The following is a 22,732-nucleotide window of genomic DNA, read 5'->3' as shown; positions in this document are numbered from 1 at the left end:
CCCCCTTTTTGAAGAGTAACATTGCACTTTTTCAGTCTTCCAAAATCATTCCAGAATTCAGTTATTCTTAAAAGATCATTACTAATGCCTCCAGTTCCTAAGGTTGTCATAGCCGGGGGTGGTAGTGGGGATAAGCTCCTACTACCTATAAAAGTGTTCCAAATGGCATACGTCACTAACAGCTTCTGACAACCAAGTCCAACTCTTGGCCTTCACGTGTTGCTTAGCTACCAGGAACTGCTTCTACTGACAAGAGAAGGGGCAAATGCGGACCACTAGTGCTTCAAAACCAATTGCTTCTGGCAGGTGGAGCACGTCAGCCTTGAATGGCAGCCCAACTAGGTAAAGGAAAACTCTGATTTTAAACCTCCGCTGCCTTACGGCCATTCCCACCCATGGGAAAGGTTTCAAGAGTAAACCCCATGAAAGAAATCTGGAGCCAGGTCCCTAAGGCAGTTTGATGTTGTTTACAACTTCACTCTGGCAACCTCTGCGACAACACTGGTGCCAAGCTATATCGGTGCTTGTCCTTCCCGTGGGCTACATCAGTGACATGGAGAGGACACAGTCCACTAGAGGTGCAAACCCATGATCCCCCGGCATTGATGGCTGCCTGCTACTAATGCCTCCTCAATCTCTTCAGCCACATCATTCAGAACCCTGGGGTGTACACCATCTGACCCAAGTGACCTGTCTTCAGACCTTTCATCTTCCTGAAAACCTCCTTCCTAGTAATGGCAACTTCACACATTTCATGACACCTGACACCTGGACCTTCCACCATACTGCTCGTATCTTTCACAGTGAAGACTGATGCAAAATACGTATTCAGTTCGTCCACCATTTTATTGTCCCGTCTTACTACTCCATTGTTTTCCAGCAGTCGGATATCTACCGTTACCTCTCCATTACAAGTTATGTATCTGAAGAAACTTATGGTATCTGCTTTAATATTTTTGGCTACCTTACTTTTGAATTCCATCTTTACCTTCTTCATAACCTTTTTTAGTTGCTTGCTGTTGGTTTTTAAAAGCTTCCCAATCTGCTACCTTGCCAGTAATTTTTCATCTATTATATATTCTTTAATATACAGTATTTCTGTTTTTGCACTTTTTTTGATCTATTCAATACACATAATAGATTTAATTGTTTATTATTTTTTATTTCATTTATTTTTTTTCTCTCTGCTAGATTATGTATTGCATTGAACTGCTGCTGCTAAGTTTCATGTCACAAGCCAGTGAATGTAAACCTGATTCTGATCTCTCTTTGGCTTTTATGTTGCCTTTGGCTTCTCTTGTTAACCATGGTTGTGTCCTCTTGCCTTCAGAACACTTCTTCCTCTTTGGAATGTATATATCCCGTACCTTCAGAATTGTTTCCAGAAATTTCAGCTTTTGCTGCTCTGCCATCATCCCTGCCAGTGTTCTTTTCTAATCAATTCTGGCCAGCTCACCTGCAGATTTTCCCCATCTCTCATGCCTCTGTAAGTCCCTTTACTCCACTGTAATATTGATACATCTAACTTCAGCTTCTTCTTCTCAAATTTCAGGGTGAGTTCAAGCATATTATAATCACTTGACCCTAAGGGTTCTTTTACCTTAGGGTCTCGAATCAATTCTGGTTCATTGCACGACACCACTCTGTGAAAAATGTACCTCTGACATCCCCCACCCCCCCCCCCCACCCACCTGGAACCTGCAACCAAGCACCTTAAAACTATGCCCCCTTGTGTTAGTCATCTTAGCTCTGGGAAAAGCCTCCGGCTATCCACACGATCAATGCCTCTCATCATCTTGTACACTTCTATCAGGTCACCTCTCATCCTCCATTGCTTCAAGGAGAAAAGGCCAAGTTCACTCAACCTATTCTCACCAGGCACGCTCTCCAATCCAAGCAACATCCTTGTAAATCTCCTCTGTACTCTCTCAATAGTATCCACATCCGTCCTGTAGTGAGGTGACCAGAACTGAACACAGTACTCAAGTGGGGTCTACCCAGGGTCTCATATAACTGTAACAAAACCTCACGGCTCTTGAACTCAATTTCACAGATGATGATTCTCTCAGATCCTCCACACTGTCGAGAATCTTACCGTGAATATTATATTCTGGTTTCAAATTGGACCTACCAAAATGAACCACTTCATATTTAGCTGGGTTGAACTCCATCTGCCACTTCTCAGTCCAGTTCTGCATCCTACCAATGTCCTTCTTTAACCCCTGACAACCCTCCAGAGTATCCACAACACCCCCAATTTTTGCATCATCAGCAAACTTACTAACTCACCCTTCTACTTCCTCATCCAGATAATTTATAATAATCACAAAGAGGAGGGGTCCCAGAACAGATCCCTGTGGAACACCACTGGTCACCGACCTCCATGCAGAATGTGAACCATCCACAACCACCCTTTGCCTTCTGTGGGCAAGCCAATTCTGGATCCATAAAGCAAGGTGTCCTTGGATCCCATGCCTCCTTACTTTCTGAATGAGCCTTGCATGGGGAACATTATGAAATGCCTTACAGAAAACCATAAACACTATACTGACTGCTCTACCCTCATCAATGTATTTTGTTACATCCTCAAAGAATTCAATCAGGCTCATAAGGTACAACCTGCCATTGACAAAGCCATGCTGACTATCGCTAATCAGATTATGTCTTTCCAAATGCTCATAAATCCTGCCTCTCAGGATCTTCTCCAACAACTTGCCCACCAGCGAAGTAAGACTCACTGCGCTATAATTTCCTGGGTTATTGCTACTCCCTTTCTGAATAAAGGAACAGTATTTGCAACCTTCCAATCCTCTGGTACTTCTCCCATCCCTATTGATGATGCAAAGATCATCACCAGAAGCTCAGCAATCTCCTCCCTCACTTCCCACAGAGGTTTGGGGTATATCTCATCCAGTCCCTGTGACTTATCTAACTTAATACTTTTCAAATGCTCTAGCACATCCTCTTTCTTAATGTCTATATGCTCAAGCATTTCAGTCCGCTGCAAGTCATCCCCACAATTGCCAAGGTCCTTTCCCCCAATGAATAATGAAGCAAAGTATTCTTGAGCAACACACACAAAAATTGCTGGTGAACACAGCAGGCCAGGCAGCATCTATAGGAAGAGGTACAGTCGATGTTTCGGGCCAAGACCCTTCGTCAGGACTAACTGAAAGAAGAGATCGTAGGAGATTTGTAAGTGGGAGGGGGAGATCCGAAATGATACGAGAAGATAGGAGGGGGAGGGATGGAGCTAAGAGCTGGGAAGATGATAGGCAAAAGGGATACAAGAGGATCATGGGACAGGAGGCCTGGGGAGAAAGAAAGGGGGAGGGGGGAAGCCCAGAAGATGGGCAAGGAGTATAATGGGAAGAACAGAGGGAGAAAAAGGAGAGAGGAAAAATTAAATAATAAATAAATAAATAAATAAATAAATAAAGGATGGAGTACAAAGGGGAGGTGGGGCTTTAACTGAAGTTAGAGAAGTCAATGTTCATGCCATCAGGTTGGAGGCTACGCAGACGGAATATAAGGTGTTGTTCCTCCAACCTGAGTGTGGCTTCATCTCGACAGTAGAGAAGGCTGTGGATAGACATATCAGAATGGGAATGGAACATGGAATTAAAATGTGTGGCCATGGGAGATCCTGCTTTCTCTGGCAGACAGAGCGTAGGTGTTCAGCGAAACAGTCTCCCAGCCTGCGTTGGGTCTCGCTAATATATAGAAGGCCGTATTGGGAGCACCGAACGCAGTACATCACCCCAGCCGACTCACAGGTGAAGTGTCGCCTCACCTGGAAGGACTGTGTGGGGCCCTGAATGGTGGTGAGGGAGGAAGTGTAAGGGCACATGTAGCGCTTGCTCCACTTACAAGGATAAGTGCCGAGAGGGAGATTGGTGGGAAGGGATGGGGGGGAGGGGGACGAATGGACAAGGGAGTCGCGTAGGGAGCGATCCCTGTGGAAAGCAGAGAGAGAGGGGGAGGGAAAGACAGGCTTAGTGGTGGGATCCTGTTGGAGGTGGCGGAAGTTACGGAGAATTATATGTTGGACCCAGAGGCTGGTGAAGGTGGTAGGTGAGAACAAGGGGAACCCTATTCCTAGTGGGGTGGCGGGAGGATGGGATGAGAGCAGATGTGTGTGAAATGGGAGAGATGCGTTTGAGAGCAGAGTTGATGGTGGAGGAAGGGAAGCCCCTTTCTTTAAAAAAGGAGGACATCTCCTTCGTCCTGGAATGAAAAGCCTCATCCTGACAGCAGATGCGGCAGAGATGGAGGAATTACGAGAAGGGGATGGCATTTTTGCAAGAGACAGGGTGAGAAGAGGAATAGTCCAGGTAGCTGTGAGAGTCCATAGGCTTATAGTAGACATCAGTAGATAAGCTGTCTCCAGAGATAAGAGACAGAAAGATCAAGAAAAGGGAGGGAGGTGTCGGAAACGGACCATGTAAACTTGAGGGCAGGGTGAAAGTTGGAGGCAAAGTTAATGAAGTCAACAAGCTCAGCATGCGTGCAGGAAGCAGTGCCAATGCAGTCATCAATGTAGCGAAGGAAAAGTGGGGGACAGATACCAGTATAGGCTTGGAACATGGATTGTTCCACAAAGCCAACAAAAAGGCAGGCATAGCTAGGACCCATACGGGTGCCCAAGGCTTCACCTTTAGTTTGGAGGAAGTGGGAGAGCCAAAGGAGAAATTATTAAGGGTAAGGACTAATTCCGCTAGACGGAGCAGAGTGGTGGTAGATGGGGAAATGGTTAGGTCTGGAATCCAAAAAGAAGCAGAGAGCTTTGAGACCTTCCTGGTGGGGGATGGAAGTATATAGGGAATGGACATCCATGGTGAAAATATAGATGCTGCCTGGCCTGCTGCATTCACCAGCAATTTTTATGTGTGTGGCTTGAAACTCCAGCATCAGCAGATTTCCTCGTGTTTGCAAAGTATTCTTTAAGTACCTTTCGCTACCGCCTCCAACTCCATGCACACATTCCCACTATCGCACCTAATTGGTCCTATTCTCACACGGCTCATCCTCTTGCTCTCCATATACTTGTAGAATGCCTTGGGATTTTCCTTAATCCTGCTCACCAGTGGCTTCTCGTGGCCCCTTCTAGCTCTCCTAATTTAGTTCTTAAGCCCGTTGCTGGCAACCTTGCAATTTTCTAGAGCTCTAACAGTACCTTGTTTCTTCAACCTTTTGTAAGCTTTAATTTTCTTCTTAAGTAGATTTTCTACACTCTTTGTACACCATGGTTCTTTTATCATACCATCCTTTCCCTGCCTCAGTGGAATAAACCTATACAGAATGCTATTTCTGCTGTGCATTTCTCTCAGAACATCTGCTCCCAATTTATGTTCCCGAGTTCCTACCTAATAGCATCATATTTTCCCCTACTCCAATTAAATGTTTCCCCAAGTTGTCTGCTATCCCCCTCCAGCCCTATGGTAAAGGAGAAAAAGAGTTGTGATCACTACCTGCAAAATACCTCCCACTGAGAGATCTGACACCTGACCAGGTTAATTTCCCAATACCAGATCAAGTACTGCCTCTTCTCTAGTTGGCTTATCTACATATCGAGTCAGGAAACCTTCCTGAACACACCCAACAAACTCTACTTCATCTAAACCCCTTGCTCTAAGGAGATGCCAGTCAATATTTGGGAAGTTAAACTCTCCCATCACAACAACCCTATTAATATTGCACCGTTCCAGAATCTGCCTCCCTATCCGCTCCTCAATGTCCCTGTTACTATTGGGAGGGGGGGGTCTATAAAAAAATATACAGTACAGTAGAGTTATTGCCCCCTTCCTGTTTCTGACTTCCACCCACACTGACTCAGTAGATAATCCCTCCTTGACTTTCTCCTTTTCTGCAGTCGTGCTACTATTCATAATTAGCAATGTCATGCTCCTACCTCTTTTGCCTCCCCCCCTGTCATCTTTGAAACATCTAAAGCCTAGCATACTCAGCAGCCATTCCTGCCCCTGAGACATCGAAGTCTCTGCAATGGCCACAATGTCATAGTTCCACGTATTGATCCACGCTCCAGGTTCATCCACCCTATTTACGATACTCCTTGCATTAAAATAGATACATCTGGCTGAGTGCATCTTTGCTCTATCAAATGCTCTCACAAACTCCATACAAGCTGTCTCTACTTGTGTGCCAACTGCCCCATCCTATGCCTCTTCACTTTGTTTCCCACACCACGACAAATCTAGTTTACCCTCCCCCCCCGCCACCTGAGGAACTCAGCAGGCAGCAGCATCAATGGAAAAGAGTGCAGTTGATATTTCAGTCCGAGACGCTTCAGCGGGACTCTGCTGAAGGGCCTCGGCCCGAAACCTTGACCGTACACTTTTTGTGTGTGTTGCCTACTATAAAGACCATAGTTTCTTGCAGAAATCTGCGATCACTCCACAAATTTGTTCCTCTAAATCATGCAGACTGTTGGGTAGTCTGTAATATAGCTCCATTAACATGGTCATACCTTTCTTACTCCTCAGTTCCACCCATAACGCTTCAATAGCCAAGTTCTCCAGTCTGTCCCGACTGAGCACAACCATGACATTTTCCCTGACTAATGCCACCTCTCCTCCTTTAACCCCTTTCTCTGCCACGTCTAAATCAATGGAATACTCAAAGTACAGACTGGCCAATGTCTAATAAAGGATGTGTGTAGCATCACATCCTTGCTTTTTCATATATACTAGATCTCTTGAAATAAATGCTAAACTTGCATTCAACACAATGTGTTAAACAGAAATGTTGAGCTACCAGACCTGTCCTTAATGCAATCTTCTTTCTTTAACAGCAACACCATAATTCCATGTACTGATCCAGGCTCTAAGTTCACCCTCCTTACACTTACTACCCAAGTGTTGAAATAAAACAACATCAGCCCATCAGTCCCACCAGGTTTATTATCCTTGTTGTCTTTCCTTTCAGACTTACTTGTCAAACAAACTAACTTTGTTGCCCACAACCCCACCACCTGCTGCTGTGGTTCCCATCTTTCTGCCATTCTAGTTTACACTCGCCCAAGTAGCACTAGCAAACCTCCTGCTGAAGATATTGGTTACCCTCCAGTTCAGATGCAAAGTGTTAGGTGCCTGGAATACACTGCCCAAAGGGACATGGATATGGATTAGTTTAATTGGCAATCTAAATAATTTATTTGGTTCGGCATAACATTATGGACCGAGAACCTGTTCCTGGGCTGTAGTGTTCCATGTTCAATACCAAACTCTTTGTACAGGTCCCAACTGCCCTGCAAGAGAACCCAATGATCCAAAACTTCAAACCTTCCCTTTTGCTCCTTACCCAAATGTTGAAATGCATTTCACCTCACTGGTACGTGGCACAGGTAGTAATCCACAGATCACAAGCCTGGAAGTCCTTTAAGTTTATGCCTATCTTCCTAAAATCCCTTTGCAGGTACTCATTAATGTTCCTGCCTATGGAGCACTGATCTGATGTGGACTCCTGTAAATGACACTATACTAAATCCAACTACTTCTAGACCAATCACCGCCAAATCAAAGTTTAAAGTAAATTTTACTCTACTTTCTGACCCATGTCAACTTCCCAGCCACCCTTCACCTAATGGCAGTGAATGTAGTTTACAGACAATTTCTACAGGAATCACAGACAAGAGGCCCCGAGCATACATCACAGATTGGATGATGATGAAAAGTCCATACCTGCTGATCGGCATGTACAGTGATCAGGTTGTTGGTCTGTGGATTGATGGCCATTGCAGTGGGAAAGTGGTTATAGACTGGAACATTGCAGTGATGCTGTGAGGAAAGAAGAAATTTTGGAACACATTGAGAAGGACTCAGTCATCATATCTCAACATCTCAATCCTCCCTGACATACCACCCCCACTGAAGGGCCTGTTTCCAGGCTTTAGGATATATGACTATGACTAGAGGGCAGAACTTTGGTCTCATCTGTCCACAGAACATTGTCCCAGAAGTGTTGTGGAACATCCAGGTGGTCTTTCGTAAACTTGAGGCGTGCAGCAATGTTTTTTTCTTGAGAGCAATGGTTTCCTCTGTGGTGTTCTTCATGAACAGAGATCTGAGCAAGTTCTAGAGATTTCTGCAGGTGTCTTGCTGTTACCTTGGATTCTTTTACATCTCCTTCCGCATTGCAGGTTGTGCTCTTTGCAGGATGCCCACTCCTACGGAGAGCAGCAACAATACTGATTTTCCTCCATTTGTAGACAATTTCTCTTAATGTGGACTGACGAACACACAGGTTTTCAGAAATGCTTTTGTAGCCTTTTCCAGCTTGATGCATCTCTACAATTCTTCTTATAAGGTCCTCTGAAAGTTGTTTTATCGAGGCATGATGCATGGAAACATATCTTTCTTGAGAACAGCAGGCCCATCAGTAACCTGACTTTGTGCATCTTTTTCATAGGGCAGGGCACCTCCACAACCCACACCTCCAATCTCATCTCATTGATTTGAACACTTGAATCCAAATAGCTTTTGTAGAAGGCATCCCCAGAGGTTTTCATACTATATCCAACAAATACATGTAATATTGGATCATTTTTCCTCAATAAGTAGATGAACAAGTATAGTGTGTTTGTGTCATTATTTAATCAGGATTTTTTTTTAAATCTAGTTTTAGGACTTGTATGAAGATCTGATCACAGTTTAGGTCATATTTATTCAGAAAGAGAGAAAATTCTAAAGGGTTCACAAACTTTCTGTATGTCCCCTCACAGAGAGTAGTAGTCATCATAGTAGTAGGTGCTTGTAATGAGCTGCCATGGGAAACCATGGAAACAGAAAAAACAATGTTTAAGAGGCACTTAAACTGACACAGGAACAGATAAGGAATGAAGGCAAATAGACTACAGAAAAGCAGATGTGATCAGTATGGACATTATGGGCTGAATGGCTGTTACTGTGCCATACAGAGACCTGGCTGGCACCAGGGCAGGAATGGATTCTCAATATTCCTGGATTTCAGTGCTTTAAAAGGGATAGAGAGGGGGGAAAAGGGGAGGAGGGGTGGCATTACTGGTCAGGGATACTATTACAGCTACAGAAAGGGTTGTAATGTAGCAGGATCCTCTTTTAAGTCAGTATGGGTGGAAGTCAGGAACAGGAAGGGAGCAGTTACTTTATTGGGAGTATTCTATAGGCCCCCTGGTAGCAGCAGAGATACAGAGGAGCAGATTGGGAGGCAGATTTTGGAAAAGTGCAAAAATAACAGGGTTGTTATCATGGGTGACTTTAACTTCCCTAATATTGATTGGCACCTGATTAGTTCCAAGGGTTGAGATGGGGCAGAGTTAAAGTGTGTCCAGGACGGATTCCTGTCACAGTATGTGGACAGGCCGACCAGGGGGAATGCCATACTAGATCTAGTACTAGGTAATGAACCAGGTCAGGTCACAGATCTCTCAGTTGGTGAGCATCTGGGGGACAGTAACCACCGCTCCCTGGCCTTTAGCATTATCATGGAAAAGAACAGAATCAGAGAGGACAGGAAAATTTTTAATTGGGGAAGGGCAAATTATGAGGCTATAAGGCTAGAACTTGCGGGTGTGAACTGGGATGGTGTTTTTGCAGGGGAATGTACTATGGACATGTGGTCGATGTTTAGAGATCTCTTGCAGGATGTTAGGGATAAATTTGTCCCAGTGAGGAAGATAAAGAATGGTAGGGTGAAGGAACCATGGGTGACAAGTGAGGTGGAAAATCTAGTCAGGTGGAAGAAGGCAGCATACATGAGGTTTAGGAAGCAAGGATCAGATGGGTCTATTGAGAAATATAGGGAAGCAAGAAAGGAGCTTAAGAAGGGGCTGAGAAGAGCAAGAAGGGGGCATGAGAAGGCCTTGGCGAGTAGGGTAAAGGAAAACCCCAAGGCATTCATGAACAAAAGGATGACAGGAGTGAAGGCAGGACCGATTACAGATAAAGGTGGAAGTATATGCCTGGAGGCTGTGGAAGTGAGCGAGGTCCTCAATGAATACTTCTCTTCAGTATTCATCAATGAGAGGGAACTTGATGATGGTGAGGACAATATGAGTGAGGTTGATGTTCTGGAGCATGATGATATTAAGGGAGAGGTGGTGTTGGGAGTTATTAAAATACATTAGGACGGATAAGTCCCCGGGTCCTGACGGAATATTCCCCAGGCTGCTCCACGAGGATAGGGAAGAGATTGCTGAGCCTCTGGCTAGGATCTTTATGTCCTCGTTGTCCACGGGAATGGTACCGGAGGATTGGAGGGAGGCGAATGTTGTCCCCTTGTTCAAAAAATGTAGTAGGGATAGTCCGGGTAACTATAGACCAGTGAGTCTCACATCTATGGTGGGAAAGCTGTTGGAAAAGATTCTTAGAGATAGGATCTATAGGCATTTAGAGAATCTTGGTCTGATCAGGGACAGTCAGCATGGCTTTGTGAAGGGCAGATCGTGTCTAACAAGCCTGATAGAGTTCTTTCAGGTGGTGACCAGGCATATAGATGAGGGTAGTGCAGTGGATGTGATCTATATGGATTTTAGTAAGGCATTTGACAAGGTTCCACACGGTAGGCTTAATCAGAAAGTCAAAAAGCATGGGAGCCAGGGAAGTTTGGCCAGGTGGATTCAGAATTGGCTTGCCTGCAGAAGGCAGAGGGTCATGGTGGAGGGGGTACATTCAGATTGGAGGATTGTGACTAGTGGTGTCCCACAAGGATCTGTTCTGGGATCTCTACTTTTCGTGATTTTTATTAATGACCTGGATGTGGGGGTAGAAGGGTGAGTTGGCAAGTTTGCAGACGACACAAAGGTTGGTGGTGGTGTAGATAGTGTAGAGGATTGTCAAAGATTGCAGCGAGACATTGATGGGATGCAGAAGTGGGCTGAGAAGCGGCAGATGGAGTTCAACCCAGAGAAGTCTGTGATGGTACACTATAGAAGGACAAACTCCAAGGCAGAGTACAAAGTAAATGGCAGGATACTTGGTAGTGTGGAGGAGCAGAGGGATCTGGGGGTACATGTCCACAGATCCCTGAAAGTTGCCTCACAGGTAGATAGGGTAGTTAAGAAAGGTTATGGGGTGTTAGCTTTCATAAGTCGAGGGATAGAGTTTAAGAGTCGCGATGTAATGATGCAGCTCTATAAAACTCTGGTTAGGCCACAATTGGAGCACTGTGTCCAGTTCTGGCCGCCTCACTTTAGGAAGGATGTGGAAGCATTGGAAAGGGTACAGAGGAGATTGACCAGGATGCTGCCTGGTTTAGAGAGTATAGATTATGATCAGAGACTAGGGGACCTAGGGCTTTACTCTTTGGAGAGGAGGATGAGAGGAGACATGATAGAGGTGTACAAGATAATAAGAGGAATAGATAGAGTGGATAGCCAGCGCCTCTTCCCCAGGGCACCACTGCTCAATACAAGGGGACATGGCTTTAAGGTAAGGGGTGAGAAGTTCAAGGGGGGTACTAGAGGAAGGTTTTTTACTCAGAGAGTGGTTGTGCGTGGAATGCACTGCCTGAGTCAGTGGTGGAGGCAGATACACTCGTGAAGTTTAAGAGACTACTAGACAGGTATATGGAGGAATTTAAGCTGGGGGGTTATATGGGAGGCAGGGTTTGAGGGTGGGCAGAACATTGTGGGCCGAAAGGCCTGTAATGTGCTGTACTATTCTATGTTCTATACTATTCTATGGTCCATGGTCAAGATCAGCCTCTTTCCTGAACCACACCAATATTTCCCCTTCACCCCACTGAACTCCTCCCATTACATGGTAATGCACCTTTTGTTGCACTCCCAATATCTTCAGCTTCTCTCCTACCCAGACCCACCCATCCCACCAACATCTGCTTTTCTCCACCCCTTTCCACCATGCACTTTCCAAGAAATTCTAGTCTCTTACCTTTAACTCTGCAAGGTTATAGATGTTGATTTCACAGCTGTAACTTGCAGCCGCCAGCCAGCTCCCATCTGCACTCACCGCCAAAAGACAGATGGGTTCACGGGAAACTACAGCAGGGGTTGGAACAAACCACGTTGAGAAAATTCTCTCATCCAGGATAATTTGGCACTCAGTCCCCCACCCTACCCCACCTTTCCTTAGGGTGACATAATTTACAGGGACTTTGCCCCTGAGAAGTCAGGCCTAGTTTTCCCATCCACTGGACAATTATGTAATTACAAAAAGTAGCAGCAGCCAGTTTGTATACTTTGATCACATTGTTTCAACTCTAATCAGTTTATTTTTACATTAGGCGTCCTGAGAATTACAGGCCAGCGAGTCTGACATCAGTGGTGGGCAAATTATTGGACCATAAGATATAGGAGCAGAATTAGGCCGTTTGGCCCATCAAGCCTGCTCAGCCATTTCATTACGGCCGATCCATTTCCCTCTCAGCCCCAATCTATAGCCTTCTGCCCATATCTCTTCATGTCCTGACTAAGAATCTATCAACTTCAGCCTTAAATATACCCAATGACTTGGCCTCCACAGCTGCCTGCGGCAATGAATTCCTCAGATTCACCATTCTCTGGCTAAAGAAGTTCCTCCTCATCTCCATTCTAAATGGACATCCTCTATTTTGAGGCTGTATCCTCTAGTCTTAAGACTTCCCCAACCTTAGAAATCATTCTTTCCATATCTACACTATCATGGCATTTTAACATTCGATAGGTTTCAGTGAAGCCACACCCACCCAATACCTCTGAATAACAGTGAGTACAGTCCCAGAGCCATCAAATGCTCCTCACATGATAAGCCTTGCAATCCTGGAATAATTTTTGTGAACCTCCTTTGAACCCTCTCCAATGTCAGCACATCCCTTCTCAGATTAGGGGCGCAAACTGCTCTCTGTACTCTGACTATCAACAACATACAGAGGCCTGACTGATGCAATGAATGACGACGATGATTTCAGAAACATCGGAAGGCGCATCATCCTCTCCTCAACATTTGTCAGTGGACCGAGATACATGATGGAACGATGTCAGGACGCCATGATGTATATATGGAAGCATGGTAATGCCTCATTGTTGATTACAATGACATGCAATCCAAACTGGCCCGAAATCCGACAGCATCTTTTGTGGCATCAGCCACCAAATGATTGGCCAGATTTAATTGTGAGACTGTTTGACTTGAAGAGAAAGTTGTTTATGAAGTACCTCACTGGAACAGATGGTCTCTTTGATAGATGTATCGCTTACATTTTAAGTGTCGAATACCAAAAGCGGGGTCTGCCTCATTTCCACTGTCTGCTGTGGCTCAATGAGGCATCCAAGCCAAGACCACAAGATTATGATAAATTCGTTCAAGCAGAAATACCAGACCCAAATGAAGATCCAGAGCTGCATGAATTGGTATGAAGCGCATGATACATGGTCCATATTGCACCACTAAACCACTGTGTTGGCAAAATGGTACATGCAGTAAGAGGTATCCGAAGCCATTTATTGAGCATACAAGGTGTGGGGATGATTCATATCCTGCATATAGGAGACGGTCTGTGCAAATGGGAAAATTCGAAGGTCATCAAGTAGGACGACAAAGTCGAACTACAACTTCTGAATGGGTGGTCCCCGATAATGCCCAACTATTAAAGCTGTTCAATTGTCATCTAAATGTAGAAATATGCTCATCTGTCAAGTCCATCAGATATGTCATCAAATATACCATGAAGGGGAGTGACAGGGCAATTTTTGGAGTGAATAGAGAAGACGAAATCACACAGTATTTAACAGGCAGATATATCAGGTCCTCTGAAGCTGTCGGACTGATACTTGGATTTCCAATTCACGAGAGGGAACCAGCTGTTGTTCGCCTTCAAGTGCACCTTCCCCAACAGCATCAAGTATTCTTTCGAGATAATGCTGCTGTTCATTTGAATAATATGTCAAGAACCACTTAAACGGAGTTCATGGATCTTTGCACTCGTGATTCATTTGCAGAACCCTGTACTATGCAGATATTCCCAGATTCTACACGTGGACTAATAAGAGATGGGAAAGAAGGAGAATGGGGAAAAAAGTTGAGGAGTACTCCAGTATTTTTGTAGCAAATGTTCTGGGTTGAGTATATACCGTTTCTCCACAAAGTGGTGACCTCTACTATTTGATATGACTTCTTCATCACAGAAAGGGACCAGTGTCTTTCCAATCATTGAAAACACATGATGGAGATATCCTTCCACCATTCAAAGACATCTGCAGAGAGAGAAGATTGTTGCAAGCTGACGATCATTGGCAGCAAACTATGGAAGAAGCAGAGACAACAAGAATGCCCAGAGCAATGAGAGATTCGTTTATTGTCTTGCTAACAAACACTGAAATTAACAATCCACAGCAATTATGGAACCAGTTCAAGAATGTAATGTCTGAAGATTTCTTACAAATGGAGAGCAGAACTATCAATGATCCTCAGGATCAATGCTCTCAGGAATAGGCTTTTAATTCCAGGACGAGGGAGATGTCTTCCTTTTTTAAAGAAAGGGGCTTCCCTTCGTCCACCATCAATTCTGCTCTTAAATGCATTTCCCCCATTTCACGCACATCTGCTCTCACTCCATCCTCCCGCCACCCCACTAGGAATAGGGTTCCCCTTGTCCTCAACTACCACCCCACCAGCCTCCGGGTCCAACATATTATTTTCCGTAGCTTCCGCCACCTCCAATGGGATCCCACCACTAAGCACATCTTTCCCTCCCCCCCCTCTGCTTTCCGCAGGGATCGCTCCCTATGCGACTCCCTTGTCCATTTGTCACCCCCATCTCTCCCCACCGATCTCCCTCCTGGCAAATATCCTTGCAAGCAGAACAAGTGCTACACATGCCCTTGCATTTCCTCCCTTACCACCATTCAGGGCCCCAGACAGTCCTTCCAGGTGAGGCGACACTTCACCTGTGAGTCGGCTGGGGTGATACACTGCGTCTGGTGCTCCCGATGTGGCCTTCTATATATTGGCGAGACCCGACGCAGACTGGGAGATCATTTGCTGAACACCTACGCTCTGTCCGCCAGAGAAAGCGGGATCTCCCAGTGGCCACACATTTTAATTCCATGCCCCATTCCCATTCTGATATGCCTATCCACAGCCTCCTCTACCGTAAAGATGAAGCCGCACTCAGGTTGGAGGAACACCACCTTATATTCCGTCTGGGTAGCCTCCAACCTGATGGCATGAACGTTGACTTCTCAAACTTCCGCTAATGCCCCACCTCCCCCCGTACCCCATCCATTATTTATTTATATACACATTTTTTCTCTCTCCTTTTTCTCCCTCTGTCCCTCTGACTATACCCCTTGCCCATCCTCTGGGTTCCCACCCCCCCCCCCCCTTGTCTTTCTCCCCGGACCTCCTGTCCCATGATTCTCTCATATCCCCTTTGCCAATCACCCATCCATCCCTTGGCTCCATCCCTCCCCCTCCTGGCTTCTCCTATCATTTTGGATCTCCCCCTCTCACTTTCAAATCTCTTACTAACTCTTCCTGATGAAGGGTCTTGGTCCGAAACGTCGACTGTACCTCTTCCTAGAGATGCTGCCTGGCCTGCGTTCACCAGCAACTTTGATGTGTGTTGCAATGATCCTAACATCATGATCGATGAGAGAGAGGCATCATGGACAAGCTCTTCTGTATTTACAAGAGGAACTTGAGAACTTGGGCAAAACACTTGAAGAATAAAACCTGCCAACACCAAAAAACTGTACAATTCCTCAAAGTGCTGGCAATCTGCAATTATTGAGTGAACTGCAATACAACAGAGACGAACAGCAGGAATTTGTTTCACAGAAGGAGCCCCCATTGAATAATGAGCAAAGAGAAGTATATGAATATGTGTGCGACTGCTTGGAAAGGAATCTCTCTTCAATGATTTTCATTGATACACCAGAAGGAACGGGCAAGACATTTATTATCAACTTGATCCTCACTAAAGTTAGGGGAGATGGAGGTGTGGCTATTGCTGTAGCATCATCAGGTATTGCAGCAACATTGATGCCTGGCAGTAGGACAGCGCACTTACGATTCAAAATACCCCTCAAAGTCAATGAGGATGCCCTTTGTAACATCGATAAAAACACCAATACTGCAAATTTACTCCACAATGTGAAGCTTATTGTCTGGGATGAGTGCCCCATGATTAGGAGGGAGAGCTTTGAAGCTGTGGACCGTACTCTTCATGATGTATGCAGCAAGAATGAGGCCTTCGGGGGTATTTTAACCATTTGCTGTGGCGATTTCCGTCAGCTTCTAGCAGTTATGAAACGCGGAAATGATGCTGATGTGGAGAATTCATGCATTCAAAAATGACATTGTCATGATCCCAAGAATGACTCTCAGTTTATCAGAAGGGGAAGGTGTCCCTCTCTAGCGGAGCCGGTTCCCGGTACAGTCAAGCTTTGCTATGACTACACATAAGGCACAAGGCCAAACCATGGAGAATGTGTTGATTTATCTGGAGAAAACTTGGATCCCATGTCTCCTTACTTTCTCAATAAGCCTTGCCTGGGGTACCTTGTCCAAGTGCCTTGCTGAAATCCATATACACTACATCGACTGCTCTACTGTCATCAATGTGTTTAGTCACATCCCCAAAAAATTCAATCAGGCTCATAAGGCACGACCTACCTTTCAGAAAGCCATGCTGACTATTCCTAATCATATTATGCCTCTCCAAATGTTCATAAATCCTGCCTCTCAGGATCTTCTCCATCAACTGAAGTGAGACTTACTGGTCTATAATTTTTTGAGCTATCTCTACTCCCTTTCTTGAATAATGGAACAACATCCGCAACCCTCCAATCCTCTGGAACCTCTCCCGTCCCCATTGATGATGCAAAGATCATCGCCAGAGGCTCAGCATTCTCCTCCTTCATCTCCCACTGTAGCCTGGGGTACATCTCATCCGGTCCTGGTGACTTATCTAACTTGATGCCTTCTAAAAGTTCCAGCACATCCTCTTTCTTAATCTACATGCTCAAGCTTTTCCGTTCGCTCTAAGTCATCCCTACAATCACAAAGATCCTTTCCATAGTGAATACCGAAGTAATCATTAAATAGATCTACTATCTCCTCTGGTTCTATACACACTTTTCCACTGTCACACTTGATTGGTCCTATTCTCTCACATCTTATGCTCTTGCTCCTCACATAGTTGTAGAATGCCTTGGGGTTTTCCTTAATCCTGTCCGCCAAGGCCTTCTCACGTCCCCTTCTGGCTCTCCTAATTTCTTTCTTAAGCTCCTTCCTGCTAGCCTTATAATTTTCTAGATCTCTATCATTACCTAGTTTTTTGAACCTTTCGTAAGCGCTTCTTTTCTTCTTGACTAGATTTACAACAGCCTTTGTACACCACGGTTCCTCTACCCTACCATCCTTTCCCTGTCTTATTGGAATATACCTATGCAGAACTCCACCCAAATATCCCCTGAACATTTGCCACATTTATTCCGTGCATTTCCCTGAGAAAATCTGTTCCCAATTTATGCTTCCAAGTTCCTGCCTGATAGCCTCATATTTCCCCTTACTCCAATTAAACACTTTCCTAACTTGTCTGTTCCTGGTCCTCTCCAATGCTATGGTAAAGGAGATAGAATTGTGATCACTATCTCCAAAATGCTCTCCCACTGAGACATCTGATCAGGTTCATTTCCTAATACCAGATCAAGTACAGCCTCTCCTCTTGTAGGCTTATCTACATATTGTGTCAAGAAACCTTCTTGAACACACATAACATCAGCCCATCTAAATAACTCGCTCCAGGGATATGCCAATCGATAATCGGGAAATTAAAATCTCCCACAACAACCGTGTTATTATTACACCTTTGCAGAATCTGACTCCCTATCTGCTCCTCGATGTCCCTGTTACTGTTGGGTGGTCTATTACAAAAACACCCAGTAGAGTTATTGACCCCTTCCTGTTCTTAACTTCCACCCACAGAGACTCCGTAGACAATCCCTCCATGTCTTCCTCCTTTTCTGCAGCCGTGACACTATCTCTGATCAACAATGCCACGCCCCCACCTCTTCTGCCTCCCTCCCTATCCTTTCTGAAACACCTAAAGCCTGGCACTCGAAGTAGTCACGCTCTAAGCTCATCTGCTTTGTTCATAATACTCCTCGCATTAAAATAGACACATCTCAAACCATCGGTCTGAGCATGTCCCTTCTCTATCACCCGCCTATCCTCCCTTTCGCACTGTTTCCAAACTTTCCCTATTTGTGAGCCAACCGCCTCTTCAGTTTGGTTCCCACCCTCCAGCAATCCTAGTTTAAACTCTCCCCAATAGCCTTAGCAAACCTCCCCACCAAAATATTGGTCCCCCTGGGATTCAAGTGCAACCCATCCTTTTTGTACAGGTCATTCCTGCCCCAAACAAGGTCCTAATGATCCCTGCCCCCTGCTCCAATCCCTTAGCCACACATTTATCCTCCACCTCATTCTATTCCTATACTCACTCTCACATGGCACAGGCATTAATCCCGCAACGACTACCTCTGTGGTCCTGCTTCTCAACTTCCTTCCTAACTCCCTGTAGTCTGCTTTCAGGACCTCCTCCCTTTCCCTACCTATGTCGTTGGTACCAATATGTACCACGACCTCTGGCTGTCTCCTTCCCACTTCAGGATATCGTGGACACGATCAGAAACATCCCGAACCCTGGCACCTGGGAGGCAAACTACCATCCGTGCTTCTTTCCTGTGTCCACAGAATCACCTGTCTGACCCCCTGACTATAGAGTCCCCTATCACTGCTGCCATCCTCTTCCTTTCCCTACCCTTCTGAGCCACAAGGCCAGACTCTGTGCCAGAGGCACAGCCACTGTCACTTCCCCCAGGTATGCCGTCCCCACCAACCGTACTCAAACAGGAGTACTTATTGTTAAGGGGGACAGCCACAGGGGTACTCTCTAGTGTCTGACTCCTGTCCTTCCCTCTCCTGACTGACATCCACTTATCTGTCTCCCCAGGCCTCGACTACTTGCCTGTAGCTCTTCTCTATCACCTCCTCACTCTCCCTGACCAGACGAAGGTCATCGAGCTGCATCTCCAGTTCCCTAACGTGGTCCCTAAGGAGCTGCAGTTCGATGCACCTTGTGCAGATCTGGCTGTCCGGGAGGCTGGGAGTCTCCAGGACCTCCCACATCTGACACCGAGCACAGAACACCGGCCTCACACACGTACACAGAGTATTCTACACAGGTAACCTACCTCGCCTCAACCTGTTATCACTGAAGCCCCGTTGAGCCAAAGCCTTTCTACTCTGTCTCCCTCTACTCGGATGGCCGCTCTATAAGGTGTCTCCTTTTAAACTCCTCCCGCTGTTCTCACTGACTGACGTCCACTTGCTTGTGCCATTGTGCCCGATTAAACTGCTGAAGAAATAACCCTGTCGGTCGTTTTCATTTCTTCTATCAAAGTACATGGCCATACACTTCCCGACCATAAGCCACTCTTTTTCACATTCTCCTCGCCTATCTGCTTCATCAAAACTATATGCCCCTCCACCTGTCTTTGTATCGTCCACAAACTTGGCCACAAAGACATCTATTCCATCATCCTAATCATTGACATATCGCATAAAATTTAGTGGTACCAACACAGACCCTTGGTGGAACACCACTAGTCACTGGCAACTAACCTGAAAAGGTTCACTTTATTCCCACTTCAGCCAATCATCAAACTCTCCATCCATGTTAGCACCTTTTCTGTAATACCATGGGCTCTTAACTTGTTAAGCAGCCTCAGGTGAAGCACCTTGTCAATGGCTTCTGAAAATCCAAGTACACAACATCAACCAAATGTCCTTTGTCTATCTTGCTTGTTATTTCTTCAAACAATTCCAATGCATTTGTCAGGCAATATTATCCCTTAAAGAAACCATGCTGACTGCAGCCTATTTTATCACATGCCTCCAAGTACCCCGAAACTACAATAGATTCCAAACAACTTTCCAACCACTGAGGTCAGATTAGCTGGGCTCTAATTCTCCCTCTCACTCTTCTTGAATAGTCAAGTGACATTTGCAATTTTCCACACCTCCAAAACCATGCCAGAATCTATTGATTCTTGGAAGATCATTACTACTGCTTCCACAATCTCTTCAGCCACCTCTTTCAAAACTCTGGGATGTAGTCCATCTTGTAGAGGTTACCTATTTACTATTTATTATTTATGGTGCAACTGTAACAAAAACCAATTTCCCCCGGGATCAATAAAGTATGACTATAACTATGACTATCTACCTTCAGACCTCTCAGTTTCCCAGAACCTTCTCCCTATTAATGGCAACCACAAACTTCTGCCCCGATAATCTCAAACTTCCAGCATACTGCTCATGTCTTAAGGCTGATTTATACTTGTGCGTCAACTCGACGCCGTAACCTATGCAAGTGGCCTACGCACGTTGTGAGCATTTATACTTGTGCATTGGTGTGTCTGCATCGCACTGTAATTCGTGCACATTGCGCATGTGCACACACCTGCCCGTGCAAGGCTTCACAGTCATGGTAGTCTTTCTCGGGGTAAACAAATTTAAGGTGAGCGCCTTTTTTCGTAAAAGCGAAATGTGTCCTCCATAATTTCGGAAGTCTGTAAAGCTTTGCAACCAGAGTTCCTTCCCTGCCCCTCAGTCGCCCAATGGGAAGCTATTGCAGCGTAGGAGGAAATGCAATGATACCAAGCAGACCAATCACAGTTGCCGCGACGCGTAGTTACATTTTGGGAGAGGTGCGCGCCGGGCTACAGCATAGGGAGCCACTTAGGCTCCGCGTAGGGTTTGCGGCAATGCCGTACCTACGGCGTCCATTTGATGCAGAAGTATAAATCAGCCTTTACACAGTGAAGACTTATGTAAAATCCTTATTCAGTTCATCCACCATTTCCTTGACCCCATTACCTCTCCAGCATCATTTTCCAGTGATCTGATACCTACTCTTACCCCTCTTTTACACTTTATACATCTGAATAAACTTTTGGTACCGTCATTAACATTACTGGCTAGCTTACCTTCATATTCCATCTTTTCCTTCTTTTATGACTTTTTAGTTGCTTTCTGTTGATTTTTAAAAGTTTCCCAATCTATCTTCCCACTAAGTTTTGCTCTATTGTGTTTTCTCTTTGGCTTTTATGTTGGTTTTGACTTTTCTTGGATGCATCTCTCCTGCATTTCCCAAGTTGCTACCAGAAACTCCAGCCATTGCTGCTCTGCAGTCACCCCTATTCGCGTTCACCTCCAATCAACTCCAGCCAGCTCTTCTCATGCCTCTGTAATTCCCTTCACAGCATTGTAGTTCTGATACATCTGACTTCAGTCTCTCGTTCTCAAATTGCAGGGTGAATTCTTTCATAGAATGATCACTGGCCCATAAGGATTCCTTTACTTTAAGCTCTCTAATCAATTGTGGTTCCTTGCGTGTTCCCCAATCCAGAATAGCTGATCTCCTAGTGGGCTCAACCATGAACTGCTCTAAAAAGCCATCTCGTAGGCATTCTACAAATTCCTCCTCTTGGGATCCAGCAACAACCTAATTTTCCAAATCTACCTGCATATTGAAATCCCCCATGACTATCGTAATATTGCCCCTTTGTCATGCATTTCCTATCTCCCATTGTAATTTGTAGACCACATCTTTATTACTGTTTGGGAGTCTGTATACAACACCTATCGGGGCCTTTTACCTTTGCATTTCCTTAGCTCTACTCACAACGATTCTATATCTTCCAATCCTATGTCACTTCTTTCTAATGATTTGATTTCATTTTTACCAACAGAGCCACCCTACCTTGTCAGTCTACCTGCCTACCCTTTCAATACAATGTGTATCCTTGAACGTTAAGCTCCAAGTTATAATCTTCTTTCAGCCACAATTCTCTGACACCCACAACTTCATACATGCAAATCAGTAATTGTGCTATAAGTTCATCTACCTTGTTCTGTAAACTGCATTCACTGAAGTATAACACCTTCAGTCCTGTGTTCTCCCCTTCCAGTTTTGTCTCCCCTTTACATTGCAACTCATCACATTGACTGAGATTTAAAGACAGGATTTACGCATTAATACTGTACTAGTCCATGTTCTAGGCAATAGCTGTGAAATTTAGATGTAACCCCCTTAGCAGCATATTCCAATGGAAGACTCACCAGTTTTCGGAGTGAGAGTATGTATTTTCTTAGAACCCAACATCCCTAGATCCACAATCTGAATCTGGCTATGATCTGAGCCAATGATCAGCCTGGTGGAATCAGCAGTAAAGAGCAATCGGTGAGCTGGCAGCAATGTCTTCACTGTTTGTCTGATCTGTAACAAGGGTAAGAATTAAGCTCAGAGGTTCTGCCCAGCTCAGAGCAGAAATGGACTCTGAAATGTTGGCTTTATGTCGGCATAAACACAGGAAAATCTGCTGATGCTGGAAATCCAAGCAACACATAAAATGTTGGAAGAAACTCAGCAGGTCAGGCAGCAGCTCTGGAGATGAATAAACAGTCAATGTTTTGAGCCAGGACCCTTCTTCAGGGCACAAGACTTAATGTACAGTATGCCTTTGCATTATGTTTGCCTGTCCATGACAGTTTCTAACATTTTATCTGATTTACAGCATCTGCAGTTTTTAAATTTTTGCATTAATCCCCAATGACAAATAGGCAAATACACTTTCCCCTGACCCTCACCTGTGCCACACGCAGCACCTGAGAATCCATCACTCATTACCTCCATGCCACAGGATCTCAACTTCACTCAACATACA

At 45.0% G+C, this 22,732-nt stretch overlaps 1 protein-coding gene across 1 annotated transcript in view; it reads right to left on the bottom strand.

Moving 5' to 3' along the window:
- utp4 (UTP4 small subunit processome component) overlaps nt 1-22,732 on the bottom strand; it is an 88,968-nt gene that overhangs the window by 25,585 nt on the left and 40,651 nt on the right. Inside the window, exons 11-13 of the mRNA XM_072280066.1 lie at nt 22,128-22,284; nt 11,889-11,995; nt 7,701-7,796 (exon numbers count right to left, since the gene is read on the bottom strand). Coding sequence (XP_072136167.1) covers nt 7,701-7,796; nt 11,889-11,995; nt 22,128-22,284 — 360 coding nt within the window. The remainder of the gene's footprint in view (nt 1-7,700; nt 7,797-11,888; nt 11,996-22,127; nt 22,285-22,732) is intronic.

This window comes from Mobula birostris, chromosome 15 (assembly GCF_030028105.1).
Source record: "Mobula birostris isolate sMobBir1 chromosome 15, sMobBir1.hap1, whole genome shotgun sequence".
Lineage (NCBI taxonomy): Eukaryota > Metazoa > Chordata > Chondrichthyes > Myliobatiformes > Myliobatidae > Mobula > Mobula birostris.
This window is presented reverse-complemented; position numbering and strand designations above follow the sequence as displayed.